Source organism: Carcharhinus amblyrhynchos, chromosome 34, assembly GCF_965287045.1.
Source record: "Carcharhinus amblyrhynchos chromosome 34, sCarAmb.v2.hapA, whole genome shotgun sequence".
Classification (NCBI taxonomy): Eukaryota; Metazoa; Chordata; class Chondrichthyes; order Carcharhiniformes; family Carcharhinidae; genus Carcharhinus; species Carcharhinus amblyrhynchos.
Window position 1 is genome coordinate 5,555,209 of NC_137357.1, and position 14,736 is coordinate 5,569,944.

Below are 14,736 nucleotides of genomic sequence, written 5' to 3' on the forward strand. Positions count from 1 at the left end.
GTCCGAGGTGCATGGGGTCCTTGATGATGCTGGCTGCTTTGCCAAGGCAGCGGGAAGTGTAGACAGAATCAGTGGATGATTGGATTCTTACAAAAGACCACAGATTCTATAGATATTGATTTGATTTATTATGATCACATCTTAGTATACAGTACTGTTTCTTGCACAGTATATAGACAAAACATACCGTTCATAGAGAAGGAACGGAGAGGGTGCAGAATGTACTGCTACAGTCAGAGCAAGGGTGTAGAGAAAGATCAACTTAATGCAAGGTCAATACATGATGAATATGCTCTGACGGAGGATCACCTAGACTCGAAATGATGGCTCTATTCTCTCTCCCCACGGATGCTGTCAGACCTGCTGAGATTTTCCAGCATTTTCTGTTTTTGTTTCATGTCAATATTTATGCCTTCATTCGCATGATCCAGGACAATGCAGCCCTGCTGGATTGCTACCCCATTAACAAACATTAACTCCCTCTACCACCAACGCACAGTGGCAGCAGTGTATGCCGCCTACAAGATGCACTGCAGCAGTTCACGAAGGCTTCTTAGACAGCACCTTCCAAACACACAACCTCTAACATCTCGAAGGACAAGAGCAGCAGACACATGGGGAACACCACCCACCTGCAAGTTCCCCTCCAAGTCACTCACCATCCTGATTTGGAAATATATTGCAGTTCCTTCACCGTCGCTGGGTCAAAATCTTGGAATTCCCTCCCTGACAGCACTGTGGGTGTACTTACACCACACGGACTGCAACGATTCAGGATGTTGGTTCACCACCACTTCCTCAAGGCAAAATTAGAGATGGGTAATAAATACTGGCCGAGCCAGCAACGCCCATATCCCATGAAAAATTTTTAAAAAAAGTTTTTTTTTAAAGTTTATTTATTAATGTCACAAGTTGGCTAACATTAACACCACAGTGAAGTTACTGTGAAAATTCTCTACTCCAGTGCCTGTTCGGGTACTCTGAGGGTGAATTTCGAATGGCCAATGCATGTCTTTCTGTCTGTGGAAGCAAACCTGCGTAGACATGGGAAGAAGTCTTCTATCTCATAAAATGATTGTTTATGCTGTGGCAGTCAACTGTGTTCAGCATTGCCTGGTATGGCTCAGATTTCTACTTTGGCAAGGCAGACTCTGTCACATCTGCTGCAGAAAAAGATAGTGGGCTAAAAAAGGTTCACAACTTGCTGGGCTCTGTTTTCTCTGGGATCTTTTCTTACAGTGGCACAGTGGTTAGCACTGCTGCCTCACTGTGCCAGAGATCCGGGTTCAATTCCCGGTCACTGTCTGTGCAGACTTTGTACATTTGCCCCGTGCCTGCGTGGGTTTCCTCCCACAGTCTAAAGGTGTGCAGGTTAGGTAGATTGGCTATGCTAAGTTGCCCTTTGGTGTCAAGGGGACTAGCTGGGGTAATTGCATGGGGTTATGGGGATAGGGCCTGGGTGGGACTGTGGTCAGTGTAGACTCGATGGGCTGAATGGCCTTTTCTGCATTGGAAGGATTCTATGATTCTAATTCTTCAAATGCCCTTGCAAACTGTCAGTGTCCCGAGATCACAGTCGTCAGCTACTGGCTCCCAGCTGTCACTGTTAATATCCACCAGTCATAACTCACAGGTGTCCTTAGAGGTATTGTCACCCACAATGTCACCCATATTGTCACCCACAGACAGCACAATGGTTAGCACTGCTGCCTCACAGCGCCAGGGACCTAGGTTCGATTCCCAGCTTGGACCACTGTCTATGTGGAGTCTTGCACGTTCTCCTCATGTCTGCATGGGTTTCCTCCGGGGGTCCGGTTTCCTCCCACAGTCCAAAAGACGTGCTGGTTAGATGCTAAATTCTCTCTCAATGTACCCGAACAGGCGCCAGAGTGGCGACTTGGATAATTTCACAGGAACAGTGTTAATGTAACTTACTTGTGACTAATAAATAAACGTTACTTTAATGTCATCACCTAGTGGCTGATTCACCATGCAGAAGGTCTTTGGGTATACAGCTGTCACCCAACCAATGAATGGAGTTGCGCCAGTGCTGATGTAATTGGTTTTATAATGAGTGCATGCTGTTGGATTTCACCTGCTCCAGGAACTCTGAGTTAGTGACCTTCTCCTGCCAATAAAATCCCAAGGATATGTCTGAGACAGCAAAGATAGAAACTGTTCAGCCTTTTCCCCTGTCTAGCACGTTTTGTTCAAGTCTCAACCGTCTAGAGTGAGCTGCGCATGGTAGATTCTCTGTTTGGCCTTCTCAGTCAGGTTGCTCTTATTCCACACCCTCTTTTGCTGAGCATGGACATCACAACTGCATCTCTTGTTCGTTTCAACATTAAGGGACAGATTGCTAGTGATTGTGGCGCCAAGATATGTGAAGCTATCGGCAGCCTCCAGTGTCCACGCGGTCAATGCTGATAAGATGGCAGCATGACAACATCCTGGATTGTGTCATCTGGTCAAGCCAAATTCTTCGAGGGATCTACAAAGAGGCACGTGAGAACCCGTTCATTCACTGGTACAGCTGTTCCTCAGCATGGATGGTTAAAAGGATATGGGGAGAACGCAGAAGTGTGGTGATGCGACAGAGGATCCTGCTCCTGCTTTTCAGATTCTGAATCAGAAGAGGCCCCTTCGGATAAAAAGTCCAAGAAAGGTTCCTCATCTTCCAAACCCACAAAGCCTTCTAAACCAGACTCTGTTACTGTGGTGTCTGAAACTGATGAAGATGATGATTTTCTGCATAATAGGAAGATAATCCAAAAATCCAGAGACAGTGGTACCCACCCTGGAATGTTGGGCTCTGGAAAGTCTGCAGACACTAAATCGCAGGTCAAATTGCCACAGCCTAAACCAGCCAGTCCAGTGAAATACACCTGCACGTCAGTGCTTGATTTCTTTGGCATGAGCAGCGTGCAGAGATCAAATAAAAAACTGGCAGCAAGCAAAAGGAAAGCACCTTCAGGCAGTGCTGATTCTACAATAGACGATGAGTAACTTGCTTGCCAGCTGCAGCTTGAGGAGGATGTTGAGCACGAGAGGCAGCTTTACGAGGATGAGAGCTTTGCTAAAACATTGGCCATGTTGGATGAGCTGTCGAAAAGCAAAAAGGCATGCACTGGTTCTGAAGGTCAGGAACTATCTTCATCCTTGGTTGTAAAGGCTGAACCCAGAAAAACAGGCAACAGATCATTCTGCTAAGATGTGAAATGAAACTGACAACAATGTGAAAAACAACTCTATAAACATCATAAAGACAAATTTTCTTGTCATTCATCTTACAGCTGTTTATGGGAGCTTGCTGCGGATGAATTGATGCAATGTTTCTTATGATACTATAGTAACTCCACCTCAAAAATACTGAACTGAATTTAAAGCAATATGGGACAATGTTTAGTGGTGAACTGCAATATATAATTACCAGTCTTTCTTATGGTTCCTGCTCTACAGAGGCTGATTAACCTGCTGAGTATTTCCAGCATTTTCTGTTTTTATATTTGATTTGATTTATTGTCACGTATTAATTTTCAGTGAAAATTGTTTCTAACATGCTATACAAACAAAGCATACCATTCATCGAGAAGGAAAGGAGAGAATGTAGAATATAGTGTTACAGTCATTGCTCGGGTGTAGAAAAAGATCAACTTAATGCAAGGTAGGTCTGATGGCAGCAGGGAAGAAGCTGTTCTTGAGTCAGTTGGTATGTGACCTCAGAGTTTTGTATCTTTTTCCCAACAGAAGAAGGTGGAAGAGAGAATGTTCAGAGTGTGTGGGGTCCTTAATTATGTTGACTGCTTTGTCGAGGCAGCTGGAAGTGTAAACAGTGTCAATGGATGGGAGGCTGGTTTGCGTGATGGATTGGGCTACATTCATGACCTTTTGTAGTTCCTTGCAGTCTTGGGCAGAGCAGGAGCCATCCCAAGCTGTGATACAACCAGAAAGAATGCTTTCTATGGTGTATCTGTAAAGGTTGGTGAGAGTTGGAGCTGAGGTGCCAAATTTCCTTAGTCTCCTGAGAAAGTAGAGGAGTTGATGGACTTTCTTAATTATAGTGTGGTATGGGGCAGGGGGGATCCAGGACAGGTTGATCTGATCACCTAAAAACCTGAATCTCTCGACCAGTTCTACTTCGTCTCCATTGATGTGGACAGGGGCCTGTTCTCCTTTACACTCCTGAAGTCAATGACTATCTTTTGTTTTGTTGACATTGAAGGAGAGATGATTGTCATCGCACCAGTTTCTCTATCTCTTTCCTGTACTCTGTCTCGTCATTGTTTGAGATTCAACCCATTATGGTGTTATCATCAGCAAACTTGAAAATCGAATTGGAGGGGAATTTGGCCACACTGTCATAGGTGTATAAGGAGTATAGTAGGGGACTGAGAGCTCAGCCTTGAGGATGATTGTGGAGGAGGTGTTGTTGCCAATTCTTCCTGATTTTGGTCTGTGAGTTAGGAAGTTCAGGATCCAGTCACAGAGGGAGGTGCTAAGGTCAAGGCCACAGGGTTTGGAGATGAGTTTTGAGGGACTAATGTGTTGAAGGCTGAGCTGTCGTCAATAAATAGGAGTCTGACATAGGCGTCTTTGTTTGCTAGGTGTTCCAGGGTTGAGTGCAGGGCCAGGGAGATGGCGTCTGCTGTGGATCTGTTGTGGCGGTCGGCAAACTGTAGTGGATCCAGAAGGCTGGAATTGATTCGTGCTGTGACTAATCTTTCAAAGCACCGACTAGTGACTACATCTCAAAAATACTTAACTGATTGTAAAGCAATATGGGACAATGTTTAGTGATGAACGACAGTATGTAATTGCCAGTCTTTCTTACTGTTCTCCTCTCCACAGGGGCTGATTAACCTGTTGAGTATTTCCAGCATTTTCTATTTTTATATCAGACTTCCTACACGGGCAGTATTTTGAAGTACTCGTTCATTCTTTCAAACTAATTCCTCATCAAGAGGAATTGTAATTTAAACCCAGAAAAAAAAATTTGAGAAACAATGCAGCTTGAGATACTTGCAAAGCGATTGTGGTAAATTGGAACGAATTCCCAACCTGATTTGCTGCAATTTAACACACTCTAGTCTCCCCCTTTAAAGCAATTGTACCTTGAGCCTTGAAGAGGTTTTATTCTCATATGAAGGTTGGTTTGTAGTTGAGGCTAAAGTATTTGCATTAAGGTTGAAGAAATGCAACTAAACTTCTAAAATTAGGAAGGATACTTCACGCCACTCAGGGGAAGTGATAGCCGAGCGGTATTATCGCTAGACTGTTAATCCAGAAACTCAGCTGTTGTTCCAGGGACCAGGGTTCAAATCCCATCACAGCAGATGGTGGAATTTGAATTCAATTAAAAATAAATATCTGGAATTAAGAACCTACTGAGGGCCATGAAATCATTGCCGATGGAAAAACCCATTTGATTCACTAATGTCCTTTAGGGAAGGAAACCTGCCATCCTTATCTGGTCTGGCCTACATCTGACTCCAGAGCCACAGTAATGTGGTTGACTCTCGGGCAATAAATGGGTAATAAATGCTGGCCAGCCAGCAATGCCCATGTCCCATGAATGAATAAAAAAAAACTTCACAGATGTTTTCCACTGTAAACATGATGTGGAGATGCCCGCATTAGACTGGGGTATGCGTGGTAAAAAGTCTCACAACACCAGGTTAAAGTCCAGCAGGTTTATTTGGAATCTCGAGTTTTCGGAGCACGGCTCCTTCATCAGGTGAGGAAGGAGCAGCACTGCAAAAGCTTGTGATTCCAAATAAACCTGTTGGACTTTAACCTGGTGTTGTGAAACTTCTTACTGTACACTGTAAATGCTCGTTATGATGTGCAGCACTTTCTTTCAATTCAGAATTCTTTTGGAATCATGAGTCTTTTTGATATTTACTTTCTAATACGAGCTAGTGAAATTGTGTTTTTTAAGTCTGTTCCCAGAAAGAAGAGTGATTATGGCCATTTGGCCCATCAAATTCATACAGGTCCTAGTCGACCAAACAGTCCCTTTTCTCTGCTCTATCCCATAACTCTGCAAATTGATTTTCTCGTGTGCCTATCAAATTTCCTTTTGAAATATTCATCATTTCCGCTTCCACCATCTTCATAAGCAGTCAGTTCCAGGTCACTAGTTTAAGTTTATTAGTGTCACAGATAGGCTTATGTTAACATTGGAATTAAGTTAATGTGACAATAGGGATTGATAAAGTAAATGTTAACCAAATGTTTTCCCTTCTAGAACTGTCTAGGACAAGAGGAGTTGTAGAATGGGGGGTGGGGGCGGGGGGGGGGGGGGGTTCAAGACACAGATAAAACCACAGAAACCCTATAGTGCAGTAGGAGGCCGTTCAGCCCCTTGGGTCTGCACTGACAACAATCCCACCTCAGCCCTATCCCTACTTATCCCTCAAACATATGCATCCTGGGACAGAAGGGGAAATTTAGCATGGCCAATGCACCTAACCTGTATATCTTTGGGGGGAAACAAGAGTACCTGGAGGAAACCCATGCAGACTGAGGGAGAATGTGCACAGACAGTGACCCAAGTAGGAATCAAACCCAGATCTCTGGAGCTGTAAGGCAGCACTGCTAACCACTGTGCTACCCACTGGAGAAGATACTTCTTACAGAGGGTTGTGAATCTCAGGAACTCACTGTCCCAGGGTGCAGTGGATGCAGAATCAATCAATCAATGCATTCAAGAAAGAGATAGATAAATATTTGATTAAAAGTGGGATAAAGGGCGATGGGGAAAAGACAGGGAAATGGAGTTAGGATGAGATAGAGATCAGCATATAGAATGGCGGAGTGGGCTCGAAGAGTTGAATTGCCGACTCTCACTTCTAATTCCGATGATGCTATCTCCGAATCGCTACACTCCGGCGCCTGTTCAGGTCCACTGAGGGAGAATTTAGCACGGCCAGTGCACCTAACCAGCACGTCTTTCAGACTGTGGGAGGAAACCGGGTCCCTGGCATTGTGAGGCAGAAGTGCTAACCACTGTGCAACCGTGCTGCATAGCACTTGGGTGGTAGAAGCTGTAGTATGTCATTAAAACATCAGCTCGATTGTATCACGTGTGAATGGGTTTTAATGTTCATGTGAAATGTTGCACACTGTCAGTTCTGCTCCTGAAAAGATTTTTCAAATCCTTTCCAATCATGAATATTTCATATTTGGGGAGGGGGAACAGTATAACTTGCAAAAGAATGGATGCAAGAAAGAGCTCATGGATACAATGCTTACAACTTGTTTTCTACCCAGATTCCAACAAGCAAGCACCCCCTTTATGCCAGGGCGGGGAACAACTCAAGCCAAGGCGGAACTATTTTCTGCAACCCGGATGCTGGTCGGACGATGGTGTCAGTTGCGCAGAAGATGGCGACGGCAGGTCGGTGATGGCAGTCGTTCCGTTCGGTTCAATGAATCTACAGGCAGATGTCCGAGCGTTTCGCCTCCAACCGAGCGACCGGACACAGGTGAGGTTCACAGCCATCGAAAGGAACGGGGTTTTGTTTTTGTTCAGCGCTGGGGTCTCTGGTCCTGGGCGATATCTTGACGGCTTCTATAGCAACCGGGGACCGCGCACGCGCAGCGGGGCGGCCGGCCGCCGGCAGTCCCCGGTGAGCGTGCGCAGCCTGGCTTGCTGGTGGTGCATAAGAACGTAAAAAATAGGAGCAGGAGTAGGCCATCTAGCCCTTCGAGCCTGCCCCGCCATTCAATAAGACCATGGCTGATATGTCGTGGCTCAGTTCCACATTCCTGCCCTCTCCCCATAACCCTTAATCCCCTTGCCTATCAAAAACCTATCAACCCGCGTCTTAAAAATATTTAGCGAGGCAGCCTCCACCACTTCAACGGGCAGAGAATTCCAGAGATTCACCACCCTTTGAGTGAAGAAGTTCCTCCTCAACTCTGTTCTAAACCGCCCCCCCCTTTATCCTGAGGCTGTGCCCTCTAGTCCTACTGTCCTTTCTGAGTGGGAAGAGCCTCTCCACCTCTATCCTATCCATCCCATTCAACATCTTATATGTCTCAATGAGATCTCCCCCCATTCTTCTAAACTCTAACGAGTACAAGCCTAGTTTATTCAGCCTCTCCTCATAGTTCAACCCCCTCAACTCCGGAATCAGCCTAGTAAACCTCCTCTGCACTCTCTCCAAGGCCAAAATATCCTTGCATAAGTGCGGCGACCAAAACTGCACACAGTACTCCAGCTGCGGCCTCACCAGTGCCTTATACAGCTGTAGCAAGACGTCCCTACTTTTATATTCAATCCCCTTTGCTATGAAGGTCAGCATCCCATTAGCCTTCCTGACCACCTGCTGCACCTGCAGGCTGGGTTTTTGTGACTCATGCACAAGGACCCCGAGGTCCCTCTGCACCGTAGCATGCTGCAGTTTTTCGCCACGTAAGTAATAGTCCTTCCTACCGTTATCCTATCAAAGTGGACAACCTCGCATTTGCCAACATTAAATTCCATTTGCTAGTTCCTGGCCCATTCGCCCAGCCTATCTAGATCCTTCTGCAGACTCTCCACACCCTCCGCACAATTTGCCGTTCCACCAATCTTGGTGTCATCAGCAAATTTTGATACCATACACTCGGTTCCCTCCTCCAGATCATCTATATAAATGGTGAATAGCTGAGGCCCCAGCACCGACCCCTGGGGCACTCCACTAGTCACCAACCGCCAATCCGAATAGCACCCATTGACCCCCACTCTCTGCCTCCTATTTGACAGCCAATCCTCTATCCACGCTAACACCCTACCCCCAACTCCATGCCCCCTGACCTTCTGCAATAACCTCTTGTGAGGCACCCTGTCAAACGCCTTCTGAAAATCAAGAAAGACCACATCCACCGGCTCTCCTCTATCCACCGCCCTAGACACATCCTCATAGAACTCCAATAAATTCGTCAGACACGACTTCCCTTTAACGAAACCGTGCTGCGTCTGCTCTACCAAACAATTCTCCTCAAGATGCCTTGCTATTTTCTCCTTGATCACGGATTCTTACATTTTTCCTACAACAGACGTTAAACTAACCGGCCTATTATTCCCCGCCTTTTGCCTGCCACCCTTCTTAAACAACGGCGTAACATTAGCCGTTTTCCAATCTTCCGGCACTTCCCCGGAATCCAGCGACGCTTGGAAAATAATCACCAAGGCATCCACTATCACCTCCACCATTTCCTTCAGAACCCCTGGATGCATTCTATCCGGTCCTGGGGACTTGTCCACAATCAGCCCCTCCAGTCTGTCGAGCACCGCCTCTCTAGTAACAATAATGTCATTCAGGCCCTCCACTCCTACCATCTTTCCATCGCAAACACCCAGCAAATTATTCACGTCCTCCTCCGTGAAGACCGAAACAAAAAAAATTATTCAGGGCCTCAGCCATTTCCCCATCCCCTACCAGTAAGTCCCCCCTCTCATCCTCTAAGGGTCCAACGTTCACCCGAGCCAGCCTCTTCCTTTTTATTTATTTATAAAAACTCTTGCTATCCTTTTTTATATTAAGTGCTAGCCCAGCTTCATAGTTTATCCTACCCTTTATCAATTTCTTTGTCATTCTTTGTTGACATTTAAACCTTTCCCAATCCTCTTCTCGCCCACTACTCTTAGCTACTCTAAACGCATCCACTTTTAATTTAACACTTTCCTTCACCTCCTTCGTTATCCACGGCTGATTACCTCTCCTCCTCCGATCCTTTTTAACCATCGGAATAAATTTCTGCTGAGCACCAAGAAAGATCTCCTTAAAGATCCTCCACTGTTCCTCAGCAGACCTACCTTCCAACACACTCCCCCAAACAACATTCGCCAATTCCTCTCTCATCCTACCATACTCCCCCCTGTTCAAACAAAGGACACATGTCCGGGAACCCACTTTCTCCTCCTCCATCTGCATCAGAAACTCCACCATACAATGATCACTCTTCCCAAGAGGATCCTTCACCACAAGGTGGTGAAGGAACCCAGCAGGAATGTTACTATGTCCACAGTTCCATCAGGCTGCAAATCTCTCAAAGTCAAAGAAAGGGGCTCTTTCTCTAACTGCATTACCAGTGCTGAATCCCCAACAGCACCATAACAGCAGTTTGCACCACTGCCTCAAGGGGACCCCTGGGTTCGATTCCTGGCTTGGGTCACTGCCTGTGCGGAGTCTGCACGTTCTCCCCGTATCTGCGTGAATTTCCTACGGTTTCCTCCCACAGTCTGAAAGACATGCTGGTTAGGGGCTAAATTCTCCCTCGGTGTATCCGATCAGGCACTGGAGTGTGGCAACTAGGGGATTTTCACAGTAACTTCCTTGTAGTGTTCCTGTAAGTCTGCTTGTGACACTAATAATTACACATTTTTTTAAAAAATTTCCTACACTGCACAACACAGAACAGTACAGCACAGCAACAGGCCCTTTGGCCCACAACATTGTGCCAAACATAACACCTTCTGCCTGCCCTTGATCCATATCCCTTTCTTCCTTGCATGTCCATATGCTTATCTAAAAGACCCTTAAGCACCCCCACATTCCACCCCCCCCTCCCCCCAACCCACCCCCAAATCCCCTACTGCCTCCACCACCACCCCTGGCAGTGCATTCCAGTCACCTACCACTCTTTGCAAAACTTTAACTTTAAAGTTTATTTATTAGTGTCACAAATAGGCATATGTTAACACTGCAATGAAGTTACTGTTAAAAAAAAGACTTGCTGCTCACATCTGCTTTGAACTTTCCTCCCTCTCACCTTAACTGCATGAGGCTCATTCGGCCCATTAAGTCTCTACCTGAACTGCATTACCACTGCTGAATTCCCCCATCATCAACATTGAACCCCTAGAGGCCATTCAGACCATCATGTTTGTACCGACTCGCTGACAGGGAATCTTATCCAAGCCCTATCCCCTCAAATCCCACACACTTATCATGGCTAATTCACCTGACCTATGCCTTGGGACACTAAGGGTCAATTTAGCATGGCCAATCCACCTAACCTGCACATCTTTGGACTGTGGGAGGAAACCGAGCACCAGGAGGAAACCCAGGCAGACATGGGGAGAACATGCAAACTCCACACAAATGGCCACCCAAGACTGGAATTGAACCCAAATCCCTGGTGCGTTGAGGCAGCAGGGCTAATCACTGTGCCACCCCTGAACGATTGTAGTAGAACTCAAACTTGATGCCATATTCATTAAGCCGTGGGGACAACCATCGAGCAGAAACTGAACTGGTCCCACCCATCTAAATACTGTGGCTGCAATTTATCAACGGACAGCAGCATCGATGGAAGTGATGATGCCGCAGAAGAACCATGAATTCTTGATGGGACTGTGTTTTTAAATGACTGTTTTAAAAACTAATTTTAACTGAAATGCTGTGGAACATGGTGGCTAAACATCAGATGTTTATTTTTTGAGTTGCCAATTTGATTGCCGTAAATTGGAAAAAACCTTCTTTAATATGATTAATATTTGGTAACAAATATATATTTGTTGAGGCTGGCAATCCTGCAGAGAGTAACTCACCTCTGATTCGCCAAAGCCTGTCTGTCATCTACAAGGCACAAATCAGGAGTGTGATGGACTACTGTGCACTTGCTTGGAAGAGTACAGCTCCAACAACACTCAAGAAGCTCAAAGCTCTGTTACAAACACAGTGCTTTGCTCTCCTGGACTAACCACTGACCCTCAAGATTGCATCAACAAACCCCTTCGTGGTTTGAGGAGGTTTCAAACTGAGTGAAAGCCGGTGACTCTTGCTATGTTGATTGATCAGCTGAAAGGCAGGTTTTCAGCCTTGTGGCTTCTGATTTTTTTTTTGTTCCATCTCAGGTTAACAAGCGACAAACATGCTGCTGAATGAAATCTCAAAGGACGCATTGGCACGACCGCTGAGCCGGAGCGAAGTGCTGGGAATGCTCTTCCGCCTCACGGTCTTTGGCGCTGCCACATACTTCGGTATCAAATGGATGGTGGACACCATTGATCCGACACGGAGACAGAAGATTGAAGCCAAGAAAAAGGTAGGCTTTGTTAAGTCCCAGCCACTCTTAAACTATGGGGAGCTTGTGCTAAGATGAGAACGAGTGAGCTCATTCAACCCTCAGAGACTGTCTATTTTGACAGGCCAATCGAGGTTAATCTATCATATCCCTCAGCCATTCTCACATCAGGAATGTGTTTAATTCTTTCAACCACTGCAGTACTGCCAAATTTTGGACAGTTCTCTTATCTTACAGGTGGACAGTCTGTCTGACTTAACATTTGAGAAGTTGCGGGTAAGAAGGTGAGAGATCCTATGTATGCTTAACCCTGTTTGCTTCAGTCTACGCAAATACTTCATTTTAAGATATTTCTGCCTAGTTGCCTCCCATCCATTGACTCTGCCTACTCTTTCCGCTGCCTTGGCAAAGCAGCCAGAATAATTAAGGACCCCATGCACCCTGGACTTTTTCTCTTCTACCTTCTACCTTCTACCTTTGGGAAAAAGATACAAAAATCTGAGGTCATGTACCAACCGACTCAAGAACAGCTTCCTTCTTGCTGCTGACCTTGAATTACGTTGATCTTTCTCTACACCCGAGCTATGACTGTAACACTACATTCTGCAGTCTCTCCTTTCCTTGTCTATGAGTGGTATATTTTACCGGTATAGCATGCAAGAACCAATACTTATGTTAATACATGTGACAATGATAAATCAAATTAGGAAAAAATTATATTTAAATGCTAGACTGTAGGAGTTAAGTAACTCTGCTAAGCTTAAAAGATTGACTACATTTTAAAACTCAGAAGGCATGCTGGGTTAGCTGTAAATTGACCGAACTCCTGAAAAGTACACAGCAAGCAAAATGAATTTTGACAACTGCTACAAAACCTGTGTTTGCCAGACAGAGTAAGAAGTCTCACAACACCAGGTTAAAATCCAACCAGTTTATTTGATAGTATCCCACAAGCTTTCGGAAACACTGTTCCTTTGTCAGGTGTGTGGAACCCTAACCCTAACGAAGGAACAGCGTTTCTGAAAGCTTGTGGGATTACCAGCAAATAAACTGGTTGGACTCTAACCTGGTGTTGTGAGACTTCTTACTGTGTTTACCCTTGTCCAACGCCGGCATCTCTACATCATGTTTGCTGGACAGAGACAGACTGTGAGGACATTTATAATAACGAGATAAGGATTGAAATATATTTTCATTACAGTACTTCTTTTTTCAGTTCGTTTTAAAGATCCTGTCCAGCACAGTACAGGGACTGGCTTAGCAACCAGCCTCAAAGTTTGCTTTCTCTTTGCTTCTGTAATGATTTAATTTTCTTTAAGTTCTGTTCCAATAAAAGAAATTCATGTTAAAATCATACCAGTGTTGTCCTGATCTATCCAAAGGAATGAATGGACCCGACAGAAGGTTAACCCAGGCTGACTGAGGTTTGCACTTCATAGAATCCCTACTGTGCACAAGAGGATTTTTAGCCTGTTGAGTCTGCACTGACTCATATCTGGGCCTTCTCCCCTGCCCTAGCCTGTAACCCCACAGATTTACAATGGCTAATCCCATCTAACCTACACATTTTGGGACACTGCGAAATTATTTAGCCTGTCCAATCCACCTAACCTGCACATGTTTGGACTGTGGGAGGAAACCCATGCTGACACAGGGAAAATGTGGAAGTTTCACATAGACAGTGACCCGTGGCTGGAATCAAACCCAGGATCCTGTGGCTGTGAAGCAACAATGCACCATGCTGCCCAAACCTGTTGATGGCATGAACAAATTTGTCCATTTCCGGCCCTCACCGCTCCAACTATTTCTGACACTGTCTGTGTGGAGTCTGCACATTATCCCCGTGTCTGCATGGGTTTCCTTCCACAGTTTGAGAGGCGTACTGGTTAAGTGCAAAATTCTTCCTCAGTGTACCCGAACAGGCATCAGAGGGTGGTGACTAGGAAATTTCCACAGTAACTTCATTGCAGTGTTAATCTAAGCCTACTTGTGACACTAAGAATAAACTTTAAGTGATATAAATGCTCCCTCTTCCCCAGCAGTAGGTTTGACTGCAGACAAATTATATTGTTGCACTGTTCGACAGGCAGCAATGCTGATGAAGCAGATTGGTGTAGAAGGAATCAAACTCTCAGAATATGAATTGACAATCGCAACTCACCTGGTGGATCCCAGAACACTGAAGGTGAGTGTTTTCATTCTGTATTACGTTGGCTTCTTAAATTAATGATATATGTCTGGTCAGATGCTTATCTAAGCCTGGCCTACACCATCAAGTGCGGGACTATGGGCATTTCATCTCACAGTGGTTAGCACTGCTGCCTCATAGCGCCAGGGACTCTCAGCTTGGGTCACTGTCAGTGCAGAGTCTGCACATTCTCCCCATGTCTGCGTGAGTTTTCTCCGGGTGCCCCGGTTTCCTCCCGCAGTCTGAAAGATGTGCTGGTTAGGTGCTAAATTCTCCCTCAGTGTACCTGAATAGGCGCTGGAGTGGGATTTTCACAGCAGCTTCATCGCAGTGTTAATGTAAGCACGGCTTTGACAAAGGGTCATCTGGACACGAAACATCAGCTCTTTTCTCTCCTGACAGATGCTGCCCGACCTGCTGAGGTTTTCCAGCATTTTCTCTTTTGGTTAATATAGCACATTTGTGACACTATTAAATAAATTAACTTTAAGTTTTAAATTTCAGCAGCTGCTGGCAAGCAGGTGTTAGGG

The 14,736-nt window shown here is 45.4% G+C and overlaps 1 protein-coding gene across 4 annotated transcripts in view; it reads left to right on the top strand.

The window, feature by feature from the left end:
- The window catches only part of LOC145361420 (outer mitochondrial transmembrane helix translocase-like), a 47,805-nt gene that overhangs the window by 5,228 nt on the left and 27,841 nt on the right, over nucleotides 1-14,736 (top strand). For 2 of the 4 annotated variants that reach the window (XM_080217156.1, XM_080217157.1), the window contains exons 2-4: nucleotides 7,273-7,487; nucleotides 11,849-12,039; nucleotides 14,105-14,203. In XM_080217156.1, coding sequence (XP_080073282.1) covers nucleotides 11,866-12,039; nucleotides 14,105-14,203 — 273 coding nt within the window. In that variant the 5' untranslated portion in view covers nucleotides 7,273-7,487; nucleotides 11,849-11,865. Of the gene's footprint in view, nucleotides 1-7,272; nucleotides 7,488-11,848; nucleotides 12,040-12,255; nucleotides 12,303-14,060; nucleotides 14,204-14,736 lie in introns of those variants that run through there. The other 2 variants (XM_080217158.1, XM_080217159.1) reach the window with 2 other exon arrangements.